The 26,438-nt window shown below is 35.2% G+C and overlaps 1 protein-coding gene across 1 annotated transcript in view; it reads right to left on the bottom strand.

Moving 5' to 3' along the window:
• Positions 1-639: 639 nt before the first annotated feature.
• LOC145689314 (uncharacterized) overlaps positions 640-26,438 on the bottom strand; it is a 48,146-nt gene continuing 22,347 nt past the window's right edge. Inside the window, exon 2 of the mRNA XM_081763456.1 lies at positions 640-859. Within this exon, the coding sequence (XP_081619582.1) occupies positions 640-859 (220 nt within the window). The remainder of the gene's footprint in view (positions 860-26,438) is intronic.

The following is a 26,438-nucleotide window of genomic DNA, read 5'->3' as shown; positions in this document are numbered from 1 at the left end:
GTATTCGTTATTGTTATATGTATTGTTATGTTCATTTCCATATGTATTTTTATTGCTATATGTATTGTTGTATGTATTTTTATGCCTAGGTAAATATCCAATATTTGTCATAATATGAATTTGTCTGATATATGCCTTCTTAGACTCTTTTCTGCAACCATATATATCTAAATGAACCCCCAAACTTACAGAGAAATCGGAGTCCTTGAAAGTACATAATACAAAACATGACAAACAAAAGAAGAAAATGTAAGGAAAGTGAAAAAAGAACTTTAAACTTCAATCACTTGGACATGCGTAGGGTCCTATAGGAAAAACATAATGTATGTTCCCATAACAGTCTACATCAGGAGAAGGGTTCGAAAGGATCTCAACTATATCGTCTGGTTGGATGACGCAGACATAATCAGCAACAAGCTTAAACTCTCTTTTATTTTCGCCAATCCTTTTGAGGCCTACGACGATTGTTTCAGGTTCAGTATCTGTTATTTGGCACAAATATTTGTTTTTCCCCTCGCTGAGAAACAAACTTTGCTACAATATACTGACCAATTTCGTAAACCTGCTGGGAGACAAGTGTTACGTTCGCTGCTGGGAGACAAGTGTTACGTATGCGGCATCTCCGAACAAGGGATGTTCTTATATCCCAGGCAAATCAATGGGGCCGTCACTCTCAGTGTCTCCTTCTGCCGCAGTTACAGCCATTGATATGCTACATCCAGGTGCAACATCCACTCTTTTCTTCTTTCTGGGTAGTTTGCTTGACGTACCGGTATCGAATCGATGCTCCTTGAGCAGACTGGTTAAAGCATCTTCGACACTATGGATGAGATCTTCTGCAGCATGTTCTCTGGTCAATCTGTTAAACACTTGTTCACAATCAATGGGATATATCCCACACGTTCGAAACAATTGATCAAATTTATCTTAATTGCTGATGTCATGTTGCAGTTGTGATCGTGAGTATGTGTGATACGTGGTACTACTGCTTGATCAATGTTGCCCCTATGGGTGATCAAAGTTACACCTTCAATTTTAATCTTTTCTTCAACATACATGAGCACATATATTTTGCATTCGTTTTTTTTAATACTCCCAGAGCTACCAAACACAATTTATACTCAATTTAATTGGTATATATTTTACACATACCTCTGCAGGTGGGAAGTTTTGCAGATGTTAGTTACGCTTATACATATTTGCACTGTAGATAAAACAGTTCCAAGTAGGGACACGTGCGAACTGGTCGATAGTTGTGCCGTCAGTACGTGATGTAATTCTCAGGGCTTCCACATTCGCAGAAATAACTACGATATATTTTGTATTGGTACCGCTAGCTGACTTTCTATTCACTTTGGAAGTTTTGGTGAAAGTATTCCCAGAATTTAAAGTATCCCCATGTCACGGTATACCACAACGGACAGTGAAGTAGACATCTATACTCGATAACGGCCAGTAATGAAATTTCTGCTCAAAATCGGTGATGAATCAGCCACTTCAATTCATAGGAAGGCTTCTGGTTTACTATGTTCACATATTGGACCACACCAGTACCGAACATTGGTTCCAGTGGTCTACCAAAACCTAGACTTTATAGTTCAGGAGGGGCCACGGTGGTTCAGTGGTAGAGTGTTCACCTCTGTCGCTTGGGGTCCCTAGTTCAATCCCAGCTCGCGCCAAGTGAACTTTGTGGTGGACAAACAACGTGTGTGTAGGTTTCCTCGTAGTTATCCCGTTTCCTCGTACTTTCTTCAATTCACTCATTCCTCATCATCACCGTCTGCTTTAGCCTCCGGGATAAGCGTGGGGTGTGAAACTCAAAGTACAGATCAGGGCAGAAAATTATGCCTTCTTTTTCCTAGGATCGGTGCAGTGCCATTTTCATAATCTTCTTGGAACATGGCTTCACAACTAAAAAGGAAGCTATTTCTTCTCCCTCGATAAGATACGATGTGCTCTCCAGACCAAGACACAGGAGATGCAAAATTAGGCAATCAAAGTCCGTAATGACATTACAGAGCCTCACACAACCATGACCATACTGCAAAAAACAATGAAAAAGGGACAGGAAATCCCTTAGCCTCCCTAGAGGCCGTACTTGTCTCCTAAGGATTTCTTCCTGTTTGGTCGTCAGGAGATCTACCTATGGGAAAGCACATTCGACAGTGACGAGGGTCCTTATTTCTTATATGAAACAATGGTGTAAAAACGAGCCACTTGAATTTTACCAAAGTGCATTCAAGGCATGGAAAAAAAAAGGTTACACGAGATTCGTCACAGAAGATGGAAGGCTATACTGAGTGAGATGGTCTTGTAGCCAAAAGATCAAAGAATGTTTACCTAACATTTCATCGTTATAGTGCAACTAACAACAATATGATAATCATAACTATTCTATCAGGTCTTGTTTCCATTTCGTACTAACAATGAGCAAGGCTATGTGATAATATGTTAAAAAAAACAGTATCACATAACGGTTTCAACACACTAACTGTGTCTTCATCAGGCTTCCACTCCTTCTCAAGAGACACAGTTAGTGTGTTGAAACCGTTACGTGATACTGTTTTTTTTTAAACATATTATCACATAGCCTTTCTCAGTGTGTTATTGTGTATTAGTAGTGTACAATATGATAATCATCTGCGCAAATCTTATTGAACAGTCGTTGTACATAGGTGACAGGAAAAGATCGGTAGATTAACCATACAAGAAAACAATGGAATACTACAAAACAAATTATCCATCCGTTTCCTATAGCCTATATTATATAACTTACTGAAAGTTAAACAATCCACTACATTTCTTTTAGTTCCACTTCTAATAATACATATTCTCTTGAAGGGATTTGTTTCGTATAGCAAGAAAACCAAATGAAATATCTTCCAAATCAGCTAACAAAATTGAGTAAATGCTATTAATGGAAATATATATAGTACGATAGGTATATACTTTATTTGTAGGTAGTAAATCCAAGAACCATACTGAGAAAAAAAATGTAGGTGGCGTACTTAAAAAGATAGGTTACATGCGTAATTCCTGTAGTTTTTTGACTTAACGTACAGCAGACGTATAACTGAAAACGCATGTTTTATAATAATTTCTGTATAAGTGTTCCATCTATACATACTTTCTGTATGAAACAATGTAGGTGGTAGGGATCTCACATACAAATGGACATATATAACCTATAGCTGAGGAAAGTAACACAAGTATATGCATGTGATATACGGAAAACTGTTAGATGTCAAACATCCTGCAACGGCATGATGTAACATCTAAGGGCAGTGCCTACATAGCATAAGGATAACGTATGCTCTGTACTGATTTCTATAGTTAGCAAGAGGATACCGTATATTTGTACAATATACCAGTGTCCGGAGAACGGATTTTTCTCTGTGCACGTGTAAATGAAATAAAATGAAATCTTTCAGTTCAACGTCTCACGTTTATGTGTCTCAGGCTAGGGAGACAATAATTAAGGCAAATGAATGAGTGGGAACAATTAATTGATTAAGAATGTGGGAGGAAACTGGAGAACCCTGAGAAAACCCACCTGCATGGTGTTGTCCACCAGAAACTTACTTGATCGGGGATCAAACCAGGGACGCTATGCATCAGAGGTAAGCGCTCTACGACTGAGCCACAATGCTTCACTTGGACAATGTGTACTTCCTACAAATCAGATAAAATAGAATATCATTTAATGCTTCACACTATGATGGTTGACACTATGATTTAACCTTATACTATTTTAGTTATGTTATACATTACATTTATATTTTTTCTTATTACCTATTAACATTTTTTTTTTAAATTTACGTATGCCTAACCTAAGTAATGTATCACTTAAAGTCTCATGTTTCAAACTCATATTAGGAGTAAAATTAAACAATGTTGTTGACAGACGAAAAAATTTCTGACGGAGGGTACATTATAGTTAATATGGAGAACTTCAATGTGAAAAAAAAAAATATACTGTGTTATTTCGTCTACCGCACGTTTTCCATATAAATAGTTTTCTTTTAAAAAATCTGCTAAATTTATTCCTATGTTATACTAGAAACTACAATTAAATGCAAGCACTGAGGCTTTGCATACATCGAACATACGTTCTTTGAGTTAGGGAATGTAGGATTTAAATTTCTGGGGTTTCGGCATCAATGGCCATTTAGCCAGTCACGTATGAGGGATGATGTCCCTCGGCGAGCACACTATCCGGGGAAAGGGAAGGAAGAATGGATTGGGGAAGGTAGAAAACGGCTTGGGACCTATATGTTAGGTACCACACCGGCATTTGCCTGGTGTGATGAGGAAAGCTCAGAAAAACCTCATTCAGGATGACTGGCCTCAAAAAGCTATTTATACTCTTTCTACCGAGTGCCTTCACCGGGAATCGAACCCGAGACCACTCGCAGAGAAAGCGTTAACGACTATGCTACGCGGGGACACCAAACGTTCGTTGAGTAGAGAGCCACTATACATCGCATAAATATACTTGTAGTAAACGAATAGTAGGAATTTCAATAACAATTTCAGGGGATACTGAAATGATATGCAAATATCAAGGGGCCTTAAAAGCCACTCCAATCGTTGAACAAGGTATTTACTTAAATTTCCATAAACCTAAACATTCTTTTTTCAGAAGGTTAGGCAGACTATTAAGTCCTGTTCTGAAAATAATATAAAAAAATGTTCTACAAAGTCCAGAAGAGTCATTAGACTGAACAGGATGACATTCTTTTGTATTTATTGCTCTGTGGAAATCAGCATTGAAACCAGAAGCACTAACACATTTCAACAACTTTTAATTTTGGGACAATATTGCAAATGGTGATGACATGTTTCCTTCAGACGGTGAATCGGTTGTAAAACAACGTTCATCGTTTTCTATTGTATCATCTGTTCTACGGTGGAAAAGGTTGACACCAAAAATGGCTAAGTTCTACTACTTCTGGTTTGAATAAGACGTTAATGGAGGACATGGGATCTTGCTACGTTGAATCAATTAAGAAGAAAAATCTCTTGATAAGTCTTATCTTTTTTACTCTGATACAGACGGAAAGACGGATAGACGGAAAGACGGATAGACGGACATAGCCGTTCCGTAAAACTTCTGGCATTTACGAATAGCATAGTTTGGAACTCTAATAATAATAATAATAATAATAATAATAATAATAATAATAATAATAATAATAATAATAATAATTCTCACTAGTTTATATTTATTTCCAACAAGGCTTATGCATACTATTGTAGTCCAGTATTACTTTTCTTATCAGCTTTTTGTTTCTTAATACAGCCAGAGTTCTAATTCAATAGTTACTTTATATTTATATGGTACTTATGTAATCTATCACCTTCTTGTTAAACATTCGTAACATTTGTGGGTATTACGAATTTAGTCAGTAGGTTGCTATGAATACAATTTGTCAGTAGCTTGCTTCCCCTTGCTTGCTCTTGAGAATCCTTTCCATTATCGGGGCGCGCCCACACATTGGAAACTATTTTAACTGGGCTTCATAGAAAAAAAAAAGTCACAGACGGAATGAATTAAATTTATTGCAGGAACTATCTATAAATCTTGTGATATTTTTGTTATCTCCGGTAATATTTAATCAATATGACAACAAAATTAATTATATCTTGCTGAGCCTGAAACTTTAAGAAGTATGAATATTGACTTTTAAATAAAACTTGAATTACGTTATTTACAAAGATTGCATTTTTCAAGGGAATTAATTATTTTCATTTGCGTCTTAAACCCTTGCGTTCCAGGTGTCATTTTCCTATGTGCGTGCTGTAATACCGGTTTCATTTACAATTAAAAGATTATCTAGACTGTTATATAAGGCATAGTTATTGTGCACGCGTGAGGAGAGCATTCACATTAATGATAAAAACAATTATTTGCATTATGTAACATTTTTACTGAAAAAGGGACGTTCTGTGTTCTGAAGGGATTTTGTTATTTCAGGTTGGTAACATTGACCGGAGAACAAATACAAAACCATTCCTTTACCGATCTCAAAATAGATCTCGACATTGCTCATTATTTGTCGTCAAAGCAAACACATTTGTGTTGTACTTGGATGCTCTCTTAGGCCTGCCATCTATCGAGACAACACATTTTTTTGTCCTTTCTATCAGTAAGGCGCTGTCATCTAAGGAGAAATAGTAAAACTAAGTCTTGCCTCGCATCCACTAACAAATTTCAGCATCTCCAGGATTAATAAGACCCTTTCATGATAATATGTTTTCATGACATTTACATGGATGTCACCCGTACGCAAGGTATTAACTTTAAGATAATCATATATATATATATATATATATATATATATATATATATATATATATATATATATATATATATATATATATATATATTAACATTTGATTGTACCCGTGCCACTGTGCTAGTTAATACGTATGAAGTATGATAATAAAACGATATAAAAGTTGAGAAACCCAAATTTAAAGTATAATAATCCAAACGTCCAGTTAATCTTCTTTAATAAATATCTCTGTGAAGGGTTTCCTTCTATTATACTTCTAAGTTACGTTTCTGAAAAGTTTGAACTCAAACTATTTAATTACAATAAAGTTTTGAAGAGAACATACATTTGATGATCTATACTATAAGAAATGTATTTAGTTTTTAAATTCTATAATTTTAAGCTACATATGTTACCAATGCTATTTGAAATTCCTGTACAACATAATCTTTACTATCAGTCTTAGAATAAAAATATTTAACTTCTTTACACATTGCTGCTTTGAAATGACATATTCTAAGTTTCTGTCAGGAAAGAGAGTGCAGTTAATTCGCACACACGTTTATTCCACATACACTCCCAGAAACTACGCATATTTATTCACATCTAACACAATGTCTAAATTGCATTAGGAAAAAGTGAATAGTTGTAATTACACCAGATGGAAGTTATGGAAGTATTATTCTGGCCTAATTGATATTCATCTGTTGAAATAGCGAATCTGGGAAAACAGCAATATGTTTAATTGAAAGTCATTCCAGCGTAATTGCGAAACCCAAATGTGCATCATACAAATACAATGAGCAGTTAATCATTGTCCTGTTAACATCTGGAACTGAAGGTTTAGAAAAAATGGTGACAAAATCTATTTTCATATTTCCAAGCAAATTATAATTGCTTTAATTCGTTTGTCGAAAGTACCTTTTCAACACTGGTTATGAAGCATATACAATTGCTTATGTTTGCTTCCGTTGTATTTGATCTTATGTTTATCGTATTTGTTATAGTGAGTTGAAAGCTTCTCTTAGTTGCTATACATCCGTTCAATGTTCGATATATATATATATATATAAAACACTGAAGATTCAGATCAACTTTCAAAGAACTTAAAAAGTTCGTTATTGAATTCTCAGTGCCTGTGTGTCTGTCTGTCTGTTCTTTGCGATTTTTTTCAGTGTTGATCCCTCCATTCGATAGAGTATCAAAAACTAAATGAAAAAGTGATGGAAGTTTTTGCGTCACTTTTACCATTCGCAAGATATTGGCCAAAAAATGGCCAATGTCCGGAGATTTAAGGAGTCATATCTCTGGAATAGTAAGTAATAGAGAGATGATATTGGTGTTGATGAATACCTAAGAGGATGGTGGATATTTTGGTACGAAACAGTAACTGGTGGCCACTAGCCAGCTGGCCACCGTTCTCCTGGTATTGGCCAGAAAGTTCGAATTTCGAGAGATTTAAGCAGCCATATCGCAGGAACCGTAAGTCATAAGGAGACGATATTTTGCGATAAAGAGAAGGTACCGATAAAAAGATTTACATGTAGGAACAAACACAGCTATCCTTCCCGATCCATCCCTCCGTTCTTTTTAAGTTCGTTCTGGCAATGCACTTGGAGTATTCTCAAGTGGTATTTTTTAAATTCTTGCAGAGTACTTCTTTCAACATTTTCAAGTCATGCTAGAAACATGACATAAAATAATTTCGCGTTAACTCAATTAGCAAGGACTAATAAATTCCCGTTAAAATGTTTTGGTTTGTTTTTATGGTAAAAATATATCTTTTAGATCTCACGAATCTTCGTAATTATCAAAGTGTTCTTGTACCAAAATACATGGATGGTTATATCCAAGCAATTGCTCTAATGTAATTAATCATGTACTGATAGGGAGCAATATTATCTAATTATGGTCAATTATAATGAGGATTATTTCTCAGAAGGAGTAATAAGCAACAGTTCCCTTGAAACATCTTCCTCCATAACAAGAAATCACAAACAAAAACAACTTTTACGAAATTCAGGAGACAAAGCATCTGTAGGAACGAATTTTATTGGCCCCTGTTGACGAGAATTACAAATATCTAAAGAAGTGATTCGCGAATCACGTATATGAATATTATATGAAAGTATAAATGCGTATTAAACGGTCACTGAAGTTATCATTGGTGCACATGACGTAATAGAAAGCGATGTTACTTCTAAGCAACACGATCTAATAAAGTGTTATGTAATGTGAACTAAGATGTAAGATATTTCGAATTCTAATCTCTAGACAGCCAGATAATATTTTGTTATGCTAACAAAATTAAGGAAATTACAGACCAACTTAACTCCAGTATATTTGATTTGATTTGTTTTGAATTTTAAGTTAACGGCTCTTTCAACAGCGAGGCAATATAAGACGTGGACCTGCAGCTTAATGTGGGATTCGAAATACATGAGCTCCAGCTGGGAATCGATTCTGGATCTCCCACTCTAGAGCAGCGTACGCTAATACTTTAGTGACGTTGGAGGTCTTCATTGTATTAGTGTACGCTTTTTAGGCGCCGGAGACCCGTGTTCTATAGTATTCGCGGTTCGAAGTCGTGTGTTTCGGTTTATAAGTTAAGCTGCAGGTTCACGTCGTATATACCCTTGCTGATGAAAGGTATGCTAAACGCTAATGAATAACAGGAAGAACTACATAACTTTATGTACTTTTTGATGAGTTGGATTTCTTATAATTCTGAAAGCGTTACGTCAAACTGATAAGAATAAATAAGAAGTATATGTTTCGGCCGTTGAGGACCAAAATGAACAGAGAAAAACAACATAAGCTTAAGGCAAATGTTAAAGTGAGATCATCACAACGAGAATCATCTTAGTAAACTTCAAGCCTGAGTCTAAATTTTCCAATTAAAACTTTCTCTGTGAGATACTGACAAGGGATATCACCCAATTGTCCGGCTCCGATTTCAATGAAATTTTTCTAGCTGATAGAGGACATATATGTATTATTTGTGATGACAGAAATTTTTGCCATGGTGCAGGTTTTCTATTTTTTTATAATTTTTAAAAGTTGTGATATTATTAGTGATTACTGCGGAAGTCCCTTACTAACCTTTGTAAACGGAACGTTAATGAAAGAACAACCATGTAGATACATATAAGGTCTAGGTCTAGGGGGTTCTTTCATTAACGTTTCGTTTATAAAGGTTAGTAATTGACTTCTGCAGTAATCTCTAATAACCACATCACGACTTTTAAAAATTATAAAAAAGTAGAAAACCTGCACCATGGCAAAAATTTCTGTCATCACAAATAATACATATATGTCCTCTATCAGCTAGAAAAATTTCATTGAAATCGGAGCCGGACAATTGGGTGATGTCCCTTGTCAGTATAAATTGAAAAACTTCTCAGATGTTAGAAATCATTCATTATTTGTTTATTCAAGTAATTTATATGTTATTCATGTCTTAGTTAAATGACTATTAATTATCCTCCATTTCTATGAAGCAGTAATGGTATGAGTCATGGATCACAGAGTCACTTGGGTCATAGTCGCTGGGTCACTCAGATCTAGGTTTCGCTTCTTAAACACAGCCTGGAGTGGTGATTATATTTGACCCGGTGACCCGGACAGACCAGGTGACAAGGAAATATCAGCCCTGAAGCATAACGTTAGAATTTCATAGTGAATTAATGATTTCCACAGCTAAAATATTAGTCTAATATATTTCCTTTCTTGTGCAATATTACTTAGTCAAGTTACCATTTCTTGAACGTATGAAATACTATTTCATGTTTATTCTTCTTCCTATACTGAATAATCATGCAGTAATTTCGAACACAGGCTAAACAGAAAGCTTTAATAAAACGCAATACCAGCCATAAGTTGCTAGATTACATGTTATAATACACGTGACTCTTACTTACGTGATTCTAGTATACACTGAGAGAGACCTTGTATTTACCTTTTAATGTAATGGTTCGGCAACACACAGAAAGAGAAGAATTAAATTATAGATTTAGTGGGAAGACAGAGAAAGAAAGAAAGGAAGAAAGGAAGGAAGGAAGAAAGAAAGAAAGAAAGAAAGAGAGAGAGAGAGAGAGAGAGAGAGAATAATATGATTGTTTAAGTTCAGCTTTAAACTAAAATAGCTGTTCTATCCTTTTTTATCTCTTTGAAAAAGAATGTATTCATCAGACTTACAATGTCAACAATATGCCTATTAAACGTGTGACATCTCAAAACGATCTAGGCGTTGTCTTTGATGAAAAACTATTTTACGGATCACTTCTCACCGATCTCATCCAGATCTATGAAATTACTTGGTTTACTTTGTAGATTTCCCGAAATACAATCTCTCCCTGCCCTTACAATGCGTTATAAGGCGTATATTTCCCTAATCAGTTCCGGCCTTAAGCCAATTGGACCGATTGCTCCCAATAGGGCCCCGCGCCTAAGGGGGGCCCCGCGCTAGTCTCGTCTACTCTACTCTCCAGTGCCGTTTTAAGGATAGTTTTAGACGGAAGCATTTATCATAGCATTTCTCGTAGCAAAAATCTTATCATCGATATCCTACCGTGTAAAGTATCAAATGCTATAGCATTTCTCATGCCATGGCATATCCTATGGAATTTGTTGTCGATAGAACCTGCTCTATTTCGTAGCATTTTGCCCAGCATTTGTGGTCCGATTGCAGCGCCGTGGTGTGTTAAAACGAAGCGAAAGATTTTGTGCCAAATGTCCATGCTCTTTGTTTTGTGTGGGAAATTCAATTGTAGTAAAGAAAAATGAGTGCTGATTGAAAAATATGAGGAGCATCCTTGTTTGTACAAAGTTAAAAGTCCTTTGTATCATAATAAGCATATGCGACAAAGGGCTTTAGAAGAAATAGCGACTGATATCTCTGTTTTTAGTTTCGGAGTCATAATTGTGCTATTCTCCAGTGATTTGTTTGCTACGTCACGAGAAGATGCTTATCAAAATGCTACCATGTAAAATCACTATACACTTTTAATGCCATAAAACATTATAGGACATTTTTGGCACCACACCTGCTACGAGAAATGCTACGATAAATGCTTCCGTCTAAAACTAGCCTAACAGCATATTAGACCCAGGAGAAAAAAAAGTATGTTGTGGTCCCTATGACTAAAGTTTGCTCGTAATACAGTGTAATAAAGTAATACTTGCCATTCTGCTCCCGGAGCCCTCAATGATTGCGAGGCCCCCCAGCGAAGGGGCCATGGTACCATAAGATGGCTATGCTCTCTCGGTTGTCAAGTACACACAATAACATTACAATATTGGTACATCAATGGACTCCACGAGGGAGGGTATGTCCACTCAATAACATGTAAATGAATAGTTTCTATTAAGTTTCCGAGCAAAAGCAAATATTTTCTCAATTTAATGCTGCAGTAGTTTCTTTTTTACGTTTACAACTACTGTTTTAAAAATATATGTTTTGCACACTCCTAGAAGTAAAAATATTATTTTCTTTGAGTTTGTGTAAAAATGGCTGCGATAATTATTCTGGGTACGCACTCTCTTTTTATTTTGAACACTCCACTAAGTAAAAGTTCCTGGCGTTCTTACTGAATATGTCATCGTATATAGTACTACCGTGGATACCGAGATGATATCAAATAAATCAGTCTCAATGCGACCTCTTTGCATATCCTTTCTCTTATTATAGCAATATTAAAAATCCAAACCAGAGAACAAACTTTGCCCTCTCCTGCGAAATATCCCGTGGATGTAATTTTATCTTTTTATTTTATTTTATTTTACAAGTATTTTTTTTATTTATTTATTCCTCTTTGAAAACAATCAAGTCAGGAAAACAGATTGTACGTATATTAGTGCGTACTGAAAAGGTCGCTGCTTATGAAGCTTTGTCTTCTAACTAGAATAATCCAATGGAAAATATGTCATCCATCTTCCATCCGTTCCTTAAGGTTTGTGATCGTCTCATTACATTTTCATTTTGTCTGCAGTGGATAACGATTTCAAGCTGTTTATGCCTTTCATAAGTACCGGTAGCTACTTACGATGTTCTCACTAGCATACATTAGGTTTTCCTGATTTGACTTAAAATGATACAGCTGTTAAGAAACCTTTGAACCAACGAATTCATATCAATGTGCATTTCATTATGTCTCATAAATATAAACGTGTGGAAACATAGACTTCACTGTTGTATTTGTCGTAAACTTCAAGCCCAATTTTATATATTACGTGACTCACTTCTTATTTAGAAAGGTCGAGCAAGATACCATGATAAGATGGATGGTGGCCATGATAAGCGTACCCTCAAATAGATCTCTACTTCCTCCTGATGTCGGTTAATGTCTTTTTGTTTTTCATCCCTTCACCTGTTTTATTAATAAAATGAAATTTTCAAGCTTGAAACACATTGTTATGGCTTACTTTGATCAATCAGGTTTTGGGCATTGCGGCCGTCTTTAAGGACGGAAGCACTTTAAATTTTGTTTATGCTCGTTTCTTGAAATTCCACACTTTTCTGCCAAGTTTGGTCAAGAAATTAAATTTCAACATCGATGCTGGTACAGAACCTTCCTGAAAAATTGCTAGGCACAAGGGTGAAATATGTATTTTAAAATTCAACTGTTTGCATTTCCATTTGAGTTATTTCTCTGAAAAATTAGCTGCTATAAGCAATGAACAGGGTTTAGGGGGGGGAATGGGACTCGTCCATGATGAGAGATTACTGTTAGTTCCTCCTGAAAGAGGATTCCACAACACAGAAATGGGAAAATGTTTCGAAACTGTCTTTGCCGTTAATCATTTTCCTTAATCAAGCTTACAAGTAAAGATGTAACATATTCCGGGGATAAATTTACCATATATGTTCAGGATCTCGCTAACCACTAGATAAGCAGCGAGAGCGCAATATATATATATATATATATATATATATATATATATATATATATATATATATTGGTTCTACAGACCTTGGTGCAAGTTAGTTGTAAACCTGGGCCCCGCAAAATGTTTCCAAATCGGGCCCCGCACCACCTAAGGCCGGCCTGTCCCCAATCATTGAATATTGTTAACCTGTATGGAAAATGGCTGTAGTTAGTAATCTATCATGCACTGACTCGGTCTTCAACTTCTTTGTAGCCATGATTAGATTTAGAATTCCCGAGTTACGTGACCACACGAAACAAGAAATAATATCTTTAATGGACTTATATGCTCCAGACAAACGAAGCTGAGCTGCAGACCTACTTTACCTATATAAGATAATCAATGTTAAAAATGATTCTGAATTTTCACTATCACAGATTAACTTTAGAGTTCGCGGCAAACTCGTTCTCTTAATCTGCTAACTCGCGAGACACCTAGATTTTCAATTGTAAAATGTTCCTTGTTTTATACATTAGAGCATGGTTACAATACATTGCTAACAGGATGTAATATTTTTACTTCTGAACAAAAATTCTGAACTCAGCTAAATAAAACATTTAAATGTAGAGGCGAATCTTCTGTATTTGTATTTCTGTTTATTTTTTATTTTATTTTATTTTATTTGTTGTTATGTTGTTCAGTTTCAGTTAATTGGGTCTGTATAAAGCTCTGTATGAATACTGTATGGAGCTCTATGAATAAGTAAATAAATAAATAAAATAAATAAAAACTCTTTGCGGATACAAATGAGTGGTTAGTATCAGAACTGTAAATAAGGTATATGGTAATTTTGGTGTTTCCAGCGCCATAGCTTGTATCTTTTTTCTGGGGGAGTAAGCATTAACAATTGAGCCTTCTTAGGAAAATACGAAACTGGTCCCTTAGAAAAAAATATGAAATATCAAATGTTGGCCTCCTAATATAATTGGGATCTGAATAAACAGTCTTGTTTACTTCTAGGGAACTGCGTTTGCGATTTTCTAAAATATACCCTGCAACACAATTTTCGATCATCCTGAGTAAAGGCAGTTTTTCAGTTGATGGCAGTGGCGTATTTATGGGGGGCTTCCGGACTTAAGCCCCCCGAAATCGTACTTACTATAGTAAAGTATATGAAATATCTTGTAGAATTTTCACATTTTCAGGCAAAGCCCCTCCCCGAAACAAAATCGTAAATACGCCACTAGTTGATGGGGTACCAGCAGCAACAGAAATGATTTCTAGTTGTTTTGCAGATAATATTAGACAATGATTTATCGAGTCCCTGAAAGCTCTAAGTGAAAATTATATTCACTAACAACATACTACAACTATATCTTCAGAATTTGTCGGGGAATTGGGAGGAAATTTCACCAATTTTCCTAAAATGGATGACTTAGACCACATTTTTGTGTCATTTGTGAGTTTTTCTGAGAAACATATTTATACGTTCATGTATCATAATACGGAGTAAGAACGTTTTATGTTGAAGTGGGCCCTTAGCATGAAGGAGAACTGAAGTGGGAGAGTAGTATTCCTCTTGTACCTTCCAAACGTTTTGGCACTGTGTCTCTCATTTGTGTTCTTAATAACAATATTTATTGTGCATATGAATACGTCAATCGATACACTGAATCGACTGCGAAATTCACCTAGCTTTTGATAATGAATGTTTTTTTTTTAAAAAAGCTTGAAAATAATGCTTTTATATAATCCACTAGAAAGAGGAAATAAATTTTTAGGTTGTGTAAACTGAAGAAATAGAACTAAGACTAAAACGTGTGAGCATGTGTCCTCCCTCACTCCAATTCCATTTGTTGTAATTCCCCAGTCAGCCTCATCTGAAGTGGAATAAGGCTCTATGCACAATACGTTGACGCAAACCTTGTAATATGGTGTCGTTCTAGAACGTGTTGGCAACGCTTTACCGTGATGACTTGCCTTACGTGCTCAGAAAACAAAAGGATGTGAAGTGGCTATGATGTTTTAAAAAGTAGTTCAGTAAAACTCAATGCCATCGACGTTTATTTCTATTGTTTTTGGTATTTTGATTACTTTATTCACATGGCAAATAGGTATAAAATTTAATAGTATATATATATAATCTATAAAAGAATGTTTTCTAATAATATTTTAATATTACTCACTACCATTAATAGGCGTAGGAAGACAGACACGGTGTTTCGGAGGCGCGAAAGATTACATTGCGACGCCATCACACTGACCAACACGTAATTGCAGTGTACAGAAATCTACGATTAATTAAGCAATCGCCCACTGTTTTATATAGTTAACTTCAGAAAAACTCCCTACAGTTAATGTAGTTTTACGACGAAATATTCTAGTGAAACTAGTGATATGATGTGGTAATGACACGACTTAGTTAAAAACCAAGTGATCACACATCGTGAAAAGTATTGCACGCTAGCCTGGTCAATTAACAAAATGAATCTTTGTTGTTAATTACATGGAAAAATAGCAAAAGTGATGTGAAAGGCAAATTCATTCGTTATCCTGTTTTTCTCGTATTTCAAGTAACTTTATCAGGGATTCTATAACAGGAGGGTGCAAGTCGATGTAAGCCGGATGGAGCCTTAAATTCATCGTTGGAATAAGAAGACAAAACCGAAAGGATTTGTATTCCACGAAATCAAACTAAGTCCCTCCCAAAATCCCTTATAATTAATGTAAAAGGTGGTGAAGTGATCCGTGAGCCAACGTGTGCTAAGTGGCCGTGCATCACCAATCTTAATATAAGCCGGCAATAAAATGTAACACCATTTTAAAATCAATTCTTCGTTCTTTTCATTTTTTTATTCTATATTAAATGGGCTAGAAGGTTCAGAAAATATATTAAAATAAATACGTATCAATAGAAGTATACTAGTAAAAGATACACGTAAGTAAGTGCTAATTGTAATTTACCTAGTGATCAAGTAAAACTTATACTATGTACTTATTTTGTTTTCAGTCATGCTTTCCATGTTTCTTACATAAATCATTACAGGAATTCTTAGTATTTTGTGTTGGTATTCATAATACTCTGCACGCCTCAATGATTGGCGCGCCCAGGATGGTGGGTAGATACAAAAGCAACCTCCGTGTGAGTTCAGCTTGGTTTATGATTTAATTAAGAGCCACTTTTATCTCTTGTTCTAACCATCGCCGCCTGCATTTGTTCTTACCGACCAATAAATCCACTTTCGATATAATAGTTAACAGCCCGAACATGGGAAAACTAACCCGGCCGGTCATAAGAATGGCGCCCGAACAGGGACGGACGAGAATCGAACCCCGTCCGCTCATAAGAATGGCGCACCGAACAATGACAGAATTCCTGCACCGTTAAATTGAAAGTAGTGATTTATGTTCAGAAACGTAAAGGTAAAAGATAAGTCTGACTCGTGCTTAGAATTTTTTAGGTCGTGCAAAATGGATGAAAGTAATGTGAAGTTATTGTTGGACGCAATTAAAGCAAATAAAGATGAAATGCAAGTTTTACTCCAATCTTTAGAAAATAAAATAGAAAAGGTTAATGAATTTTTAGAAAGCAAAATAGTTGAACTTAGTGAACAAACCAATACGGTACGCGAATCTTTAGAAAGCAAAATAGAAAGGGTTAATGAATCCTTGGAAAGTAAAATGTTAGAAATCTCTGAAGCAACAAAAAAACAAAAAACAAATTGACGATAAACTTGAGGCACAATTAGAATTAGTAAGGAAAGAATGTGTGGGCAGATATGAACAAATCTAAGGAATTAGACGAGAAATGCGAGAAGATAAATGATAAGTGTGAGAAAATATGGGGAAAAACTGTTCAAAGTTGTAAAGAACTTGAGAGAAAGGCTGATTTGGGTCAATGTGAGCAAAAGGCAGACCGAGCATTCGAAAAAATTGAATCCATCGAGGAGTCAGTAAACAAAAAAATGAAATGAAATCTTTAAGTTTTACATTCCACGGTTATGCCGGTTAGGCTAAAGGAGACGGTGATTATGACAGATGAGTGAAAGTGGGATGGTGGAACAGATGGTGGGACAGATGGTGGAATGAAGAAAGTGGGAGGAAACAGGAGAACCCCGAGAAAACCCACGAGCACGGTGTTTGTGCACCACAAAGTTCACTTGGCGGGGGCTGTGATCGAACCCGGGACGCCAAGTACCAGAGGCGAACGCTCTACCACTGAGCCACCGCGCCCCCACCGAGTCAGTAAACAATATTGAAAGTAATTTAGAAAAATGAAGAAAAGATGTTTGTAGGATTAAGTGACACGACTCAAAGAAATGTCGCTATATTGCACCATAGGGTTGATAGTTTGTCACAGAATATTATTACTCAAGGCATTGACGTAATAAATATGAATCAAAACGTTGCTTTAATAAGTAATAGGTTGTCAGGTTTGGAAATAAAAGTGGAGAAACTCAAACGAAGTTAACTTCTTTATCTGAGAGCGCTAGCAGAGGGGAGTGAACGTTATGTGCGTAGATCAAGTGTATCGGGCGATGATAGGAGTATCTATAAGTCAAAACGCAGCAAGAAAGAAAGTAGTAGTTGCAAACCAAACAGATTCTACGAGATCAAACGAGATAACAAAATTGAAAAAACGAGTAAGAAAATCAGATAGCGACAAAGTGAGAAATGCTAAACGGCGAATATTACGTCACGGTGACATTGAAATGTTTCCAAAGTTTTCAGATTTAGAAGATGATGAGTCATCAACTTCGTTTTTAAAGCAGTTTGAGCACGCGGCGCATGCTGTAGATTTACCTAAATCTCAATATTTAGATGTACTAGGATTAATTTTTACCGGTAATGCTCGTTGGTGGTATAAGTCAAAATTAGGTACATTTCGTTCATTCCAGGACTTTACTGAAGAATTCAAAGCACACTTTGCTTCCGAACAAGTTATTGCGAGTAAATTATCGGTGTTGCAATCTCAAGCGTTTAACCCAAAAACGGACGGTACCGTTACCGACTTTGTTTATAAAAGATTCAACAAGATGTGTGGGTTGTCATCTGGTATACCGGAAACATTTATTGTGAACACGATTAAACAGCTGATACCCATTTCTTACCGACGACAGTTGGCATTGTTCCCAAATTTAGATTTTAATTCATTTTTAACTGCCATACAAAATCTTGAAGCGTTGTATTATGATAGTAGAAACATTACCGATAGGAACAACTTTCACGGTAGGATTGTACGTGTTAATCAGATAGATGAAGTGCAAGACAGCCACGAGAAGTACAGTAAAAAGGGAAATTAGAGTAATGAAAACCGTGAAAATTTAAATAAAGGGAAGTTTAAAGGACCGAATAAGAAGGGAAATTCTAACAAGAAAAGGTTTTATTGGAAGAAAGGTAAGAATAGTCATGCTGGGAGTAATGATCGTAATCAGGGCCAAGGCAGGAATCACAAGAACTATGAAAGTGATCATGACTATGAAACTTCGAATCAGAATGAAAGAGTTAGTTTTGTAAATAGTAATTATGATGAAAGTATGAACCGAGCACAGTCAATGCCTACATATGGTCAATCTGCACCACAATTTCCATACTTCAACCCAAAGTTTATGTTCCCACAAAATAAAAACCAAAATTTAAACTAACGTCACTCTCCAACGCGAGTGCGGTTGGCAGAGTTGATAATGTAAATGGTAAAGAAGGTACTCAAAGTGGAAATGCACTCAAAAATGATTCTCAATGCGAGTTTGTGATTGGAAAAAATGTAGTTAATGTAGTAAGCTGGGACATCGATTCATCTGAGAGTAGCGATGAAGACCAAAAGTTTAATAGTCAATGTAGGTCAGCTGAGATAAAGGTACAGATTTTAAATCAACCAATAGTGGCCTTGTGTGACTCTGGAGCATCAGTTAGCCTTTTGTCTTTAAAGGCATGGAAACGGTTAGAGTCAACATTTTCCCATGCTCACTTGCAACCAGCCCCACACCACTTCGAAATTTATTAAAACAATCTTAATTAATCTAAGTAGCTTTCTTGGTACTCTAAATTTGGTAAGAATGTTATACAATCTCCCCTCCTAAAAGAGTCGTAGGCCTTTTTGAAATAATAATAAAAAAAACATTTGATGTACCGGAGCATTGTATTCCGATTTCTATTCGAGTATTTGACCAATCAAAAATATTATTTCTGTATAGTTGATCGATTTCTCCTAAATCCGTACTCTTCATTCAAATCCGTCTGTATAGTCTTCAATAATTTCATCTGCATATGGTGTCAATACTCCATATATTTGAGTATATTTGAGGGGATTTTATAAATGTTGACAAGTGAGAGATTCCTTGACAATTATTACGATCAGCTTTCTCGTGTGTTTTGTGAATTGGAACAATGATTGATTCTTTTCACTCTTGTGGCAATTCATCCTTGGTCCAGTTGAGAAGAATGAGATTGAGTATCTCGTTCCTCAACTCTTCCCCTCCAGCTAAGATTACCTCAACGGGAATTTCGTCTACATCTGTTTATTTATGTTTGTTTAATTTGTTTATACCAATCTATGCTGATTGGCTACGCTCTGGAATATGCAGTTCTGCTCTATACATTATACTTTCTTCAGGTAGGGTAAATGATTTATTTGATGCGCGATGAGCAAACTGTCAAAAAATCTTCCTATTTATCCGTATTCGTGAGAATTGTGCCGTTCGCTATATATATATATATATATATATATATATATATATATATATATATATATATATATATATATATATATATACAGGCCTATGGTGGGTAACCTCAAATTTGTCGTTACCTTTATACCTGTCCCGAATATTTTGTTTTAGGAAGTTCCTACCTACATCATGATAGAGATGTGCTAGTAATGACTTTACATGTAATGTTGAATTTAGTTTACAGACAGAAATCTTGGCAGAATGTACAAAATCGAATAGCGAGCTGTGATTAGATTCCTCCATCTTTAAGGAAAATCGGCACAGACGATACATGAGAAGATGACAGCTATGTATAGGATACAAACATTAGAAAAAAGAATTCAAATGTGGTAGAAGGATGAACCAAGTTAGCGCTCCTCAACGTCTACACCCAAGCATGGTGACAAAAGTTACTTGTTAGTGCTTCAAGGTAGGCTCTCATCTCGAACTCTCGAGAACTCGTGCGCTAGCCACGAGACAAGCACAGAGAGCTCATGTGCATTTATTTACTCTCTTTTAATATCCAGGATGCGTCTTTGTGCTATCTTTGAATAAAGAATAAGATAAAATGGCTTATCGGGTGTACTCTAGGATTCAGAAACTTAGACTTTACCCTACAAAAACGATAAAAAAGTATTCAAAATTGTGTGTCCACTCATTTTAATGTTGGATCTAATGAACAGTGAGATTCTCACTACAGTGTGTGATACACAATTCTCTTGAATTTAATTTTTCTATTGTTTTGGATTTACAGTGGCATCGTTTGAGAAACATTGCTCTAAATAGTGACGTAACTTCAGGGCCCGCAGGGCCAGCAGTGCCGGGAGGCCCACAGAGTTTGGCGGCCCACCACGAAGAAAATGTCAAAAACTGTAACCAAGAAAAAAGTGAGCTGAATACGGAATATCCATTTCCTGAATAATATTATTTACTTTAGAAAAGGAAAAATATGCTCTGGATGAAATTTATCTATTCGAGTAATATCAGTTTAAAAATAATCTTGGCACTCAAGGATTAAACAAAAAATAATTTTGCTGCCGACTGTACAGTGTGCTGAAAATGTCTTTTTTGGCGCAATAATTAAGCAAAAGGAATACATATCCTTATTACTACATTCTGTTCAGAACTTTTAGAATTTAAATTGTTGCGATTTCAAATTGGTATTACACAGTGAAATAAAGTTAAACACAACAAATGGGGAACTAGCATATCTCCTATTAATAGATAACTATAATTAGCTTCTACCATTCCCGGTCTATGCACAGCTTCTTTGTTATTTCTGACCTTAATAATGAGTTTCTGCAGCGGTGAGATCTTTTTCAAAATTAAAACTGATAAAGAACTATTTGCGCAGTTCCATGTCTCAAGAACGGTTGACCAGTCTCGGTATTTTAAGTGTTGAATGTGAGGGAACAACAGCAATAGACGTAAATAATATAATAGAAATATTTGCAGAAAAAATGATATAAGATTACGCCGCTTCAAATGAACTTCGATATTCAGCATGATAAATTTTAATTGTAATTTAGTTATATTCCTGGTCACTATGTTAATTATGATTTATGAACCAATGTTTTCTACAGGGACATATTATAGTAGGAAGTTAATGGGCATGGGAAGGGGGGCCCCGAAAATAATCCTGCGGGGTGGCCCGACAGTTTTGCCTTACGCTACTGGCTCTAAAGCACACTTGGGCCACAATTGTGAGAATGTAAAAGAGAGGCTTGTCTCAGATGACTATTATAGTAACTTCATTTAGGTCATCTCTGCTAGTAGACAACTTTTGCACCGATTTTCATCAGAATAATAGGGTCATCTCTCACATAGTTTTAACCATAACCATTATGAGTACTGAAGCCTGATTCGATCTCTTCATTCTGCGGTTGATACCAAGATCAAGAAGCTGTCCACAGACGATGAAAATATGTCAATCGATATGATAAAAACATGGGAGGATATTGTTGTAATAACACACACACACACACACACACACACACACACACACATATATATATATATATATATATATATATATGTATGTATGTATGTATGTATGTATCACGTATCATGTACCTAATACTGTATATAGGCTATATAATATAGTTTAGTGTCGGAATAATCCGCTTGTTTTTGTTTCATGTACTTTTCTCAGAACAAGAGGAAAAAAAACATTCTCTACGTGTTCTGAGAATGCAGATTATGAAGGTTAATGCAGGAACTTGCAGATTGCGCATACCCAGCTTAATCTTCTGTCTTCGCTGATGGAGAGAAATAGAACAAAACAATCTCAGGTTTTGTTAAATTGTCAACTAAACAAGTTACAAACAAAGTTCCAGAGGCTGGTTTATGTAATGAGATCAACTTGCTTAGGAGGTTAGTTGTTTTCTCTTTCTAGTTTGGAGGAAAATTAGGTCACTTGTATTGTAGGATCGTATGTGTTCTCTCTCTATATATATATTCACACACACACACATAACACACCAGTCTGCCTTGGGTCACAATGATGAAACTAAAAAGAAATGTATCGATTTTTGTCTCCATTTTAGTAGTCTCTTTCATAATAAACGCTTCTCTTGTATATAGAGGGCACGGTGGCTCAATGGTAGTGCGCCCTCTGGCTTATGTCTAGTGCGTGGGGTCTCGATCCTCGGCCAAATAAGTTTGCGGTGGACAACATGGATTTTCTCGAGGGTCTCCTGTTTCCTCTCACATTCGCATTCCACTAATTCTTCCATCATCATTCACTTGCCTTAATTATCCGTCTTCCTTAACCTAGAAAAGTGCATAATCGTAGGACATTATACTGAAAGATTTCATTTCATTCGATTTTTTTTCTTGTATATAAGAGTGTTGTAAATGACATTTAATTTTCCTTAAGACTACCAGTTATAATTCTACAATACTGTTAATATTTAACGAAAAAAAATAGTCCAAAATAAAACAATCCAATTGATAGATCTGATTAAGCTGAACAAAATGGCATTAATATATAAAAATCCTCATGTGTAGTTTTTGAGAAAATAGGGGCGAGGGATACCGAGTTTCATTTTTATACCTAGATGTTTATCTTGTACGAGAATCATGCTAATATCGAGATGAAACTTACACCAAATTATGGCCTCATTAAGCTCTTTATCAGAATGATTAACCCCTTGTGTTCCAGGTGTCATTTTCCTATGTGAGTGCTGTAATAGCGGTTTCATATACTGTTTAAAGACTGTCAAGACCGTTATATAGGGCATAGTTATTGTGTGCGCATGAGGAGAGAGCATTCACATTACTGATTTAAAAAACAACAACAATTATTTGTATTGTGGAACGTTATGGACTGAAAAAGGGAAATTCTGATGACCTGAAGGAATTTTATGCTGCTTTAGGTTGGCAAACACTGACCGGAGATCAAAGACAAAGTTTCACTTTTCCGATCCCGAAATAGATTTCGAAGTTACTCATTCTTTATCTTCAAAATAAACACATGTTTGTTGTCATTGAATGCTCCCTTAAACCCTCCAGCAACTGATACAAGACTTTTTTTTTTGTTTTTCGTCAGTAAGGTGCTGTAACCTAAAGACGAATAGTAGAACTAAGTCTAGCGTTGAATCCACTAACAAATTTCTGCATCTCCATGATTAATACAATGCTTAACAAGGGATACGTTTTCATGACTTCCACATGCATGTCACTGGTACGCAAGGGATTAATGAGATACATCCTAAAAAAATATCATTAACACTTAAATGTTAATTTTTTTGTTATCTAAAATATTGTCAATATAATCTTATCAATTGATGGATAACGTTGAAGTGAACGAAATAACATTCTTGTGACAAACTTAAAATGAATAGGTTTTGAGTAAATCGATGAAAAGCGAACATTTTAGCTCTGCAAGCATACTTTTCATTGCCAATAATAAGCTCCAGCTTGCTATTGTTATTTATTTACATATGCTGTGTATGTAATACAAAATACACTGTTGTTGTATGTAGTTGTCCTTGTAGTTTCCTAGCGGTATGAAACAAATGTTTCTTACCTACACATTACTTGTAATAGCATAAGTATTAAATGACTATTGCCAAGTTATTTGTCGAAGTTGAAAAATTTCTTTCATTACTCGGTCCTGCTAATTCAGTAATTTAAAGCTGAATGCCTGTGAATGTGGAGTTTGATACTCCCATTCTAAGTAAACTACACGGAGAAGGAAAGGAGCTAATAGGTAACCTGAATTTGATATAAAATGCTAGCTAATAACTCCCATACTCCTTTTCCTTCCTTACTTGCTTAGTTAAAAGCGACATCGTGCCCACGCTGCATAAATATCGCAGCATTCGAATACAGTAAATCAAAATCCCACTTTAAGTACGTATGTATGTAATGTAAATTTGGTACATGAAGTTTCAAATATGAAATGGTTAGTATTTGGTGTTGTAATAATGCAATAGACAACATATAAGAATGCTATATTAGAATTCTATCCAATCGTCAGGATATTCAGATGCATGTATAAGAAGCTAGCGTTGTTTATTCACAAGCACACCATTTGATGATATGTTTGAACATGAGCTCAACAAATATTACGAATAATTAGTTAACCACCTCTAAGATCCTTTATCTCTCTATTTAAAACACTAGCATCTAAATAGTCAGATAATAAGAAGCATGGGAACAGCTGCCAAACGAATTTGGATTATGTGCGATATCCTGATAATATATATATATTCCTCTTACCATTTTTCAATTTCATTTTTTTAACAATTATACCACCCTGTTAATTTGCCAGCCTGGGTTCAGGCTCCTGTGACCCATGCGTAATTATAGAGCTGTGTAAATAAGATTTCGTCATACTTTTGTTTTCTCATTATAAACATAAATATTCTTTTAAAAAGAGTTGTTGCTTCATACAAATTCAAAATATTATTTCTGTATATAGTAATTTATTTTCTCAGTCAGTAGAATAATTAAAATTCAAAATATTATTTCTGTATATAGTAATTTATTTTCTCAGTCAGTAGAATAATTTCCACACTAAGGAATATATCTAATATTCACCCATTGGATGTGTAAGTTTCTGGTCTATGATAAATTTTATTAAACGGAAATTACCATTCATCCTTGAGTCATATACGAGCAATTAGAAATGCTAGACTACATGTATTTTAAAAATTAATTCTCTTGTACTTTCTTTACTTCATCCCACTACTTCCTTCCCTTCCGCCACAACCTTTTATATTCTCTTATGTATTAGCTGGTTTCCTCTCTTATACATCGCTACCACATCAGAAGAGGTTATTGCAGTATTTTCTCATCTCTCTGCTTGTTCAAAGAGCAATATCCTCGGAAGACATATAATAATATTAATATATTTCGTTAAAATACGACTGTTTGCGCTGTTGTGTTGGTGTATTCATTATGTAGGCTATTACATGTTTTTCAGAAGTCAGTTTTGTACATTCCTGGGATGACTCGAATATAATTCATATACATAGGAAAATCCATACATGTGTACATAGAAATGTCAAATGTCTTTCTACCTACACGCTTAATATCTTTATTGTCAGCTAGTATATTAATAATAATAATAAAAAAATAAGGAAGGAATTTCTAAATTTACCTTACCAGCAAGTTCGTCTTCTTCTATTTCAATGTAGTAATGGTTGATTCTTGTTAGTTCAACATAACAAAAATGTGTCTTAATGACATTCATATCAAATTCTACAATATTGCAAGCATATGACGAAAACAAATGTCCAAAGGTGGAACATGTACAGTCTGGTTCAGAAAACATGATCATTCACTTCTTTGAAAAGTTCTGCAATCTTACCTACAGTTGAGCTCCTTCGAAGCTAAGCATTTAGCGTACGCGCCTTTGACGTCGGAGTCCCGGGTTCGATTCCGTGCAGAAACTCACGTGGTTCGGATTTTAAGTTAATCAGTAGGTGTACGTTTCATATAGCCTCCCTGCTGAAAGGCACGGCAAACTCAAAATCAAGTCAAATCAACTCTTACTTACAGTTTAAATTAAATCAAGTAAATGTATATTTTCGTTGACCAGTTATTATCTATTATCTATTTTACCTTATAGCGATCAACTTTTCTTCGAATGCTAAATCGATTCCGTAAAGTCATCGTTACACCTGAAGATCTTAATGAGTTTACTTCATTAACGAATTCAGCCGAGATAATTAGCCTAGCTATCTATTGTAAAATCAGAATTCTAAAGTTCCCTTTCGTTCAACAGTTATCGTGTGGAGTGTAACGGACCAAATTTTTGGCCTCGCTCCGTTACAGACATTTCAGCACTTCAATAAATAGTGTCATTTCATCTCCCGTAATAGTTATTTACATAAGAAGAAAAAATTAACTTGGAAAATTATTGTTTATTTCCAAAGATCTTTTATATTCAGAAAGGCCATAAATCTATATCATTTTAGAAGAGATTTCGATTATTTTAACATTTAAAATTATACTTATTATTTAATCTATTTCTTTAAAATTATGAATATCTATATAAATCTGATTATTGTACTACAATATAATTATGTTTTTTTTTTTTTACTGTTGTAAATATATTTATGATGTTAGGATTATA

The sequence above is a fragment of the Thermobia domestica genome, chromosome 7 (genome assembly GCF_964235325.1).
Source record: "Thermobia domestica chromosome 7, izTheDome1.hap1.1, whole genome shotgun sequence".
Classification (NCBI taxonomy): Eukaryota; Metazoa; Arthropoda; class Insecta; order Zygentoma; family Lepismatidae; genus Thermobia; species Thermobia domestica.
The sequence above is the reverse complement of the archived record's forward strand: the minus strand, read 5'-3'. Positions and strand labels throughout refer to the sequence as shown.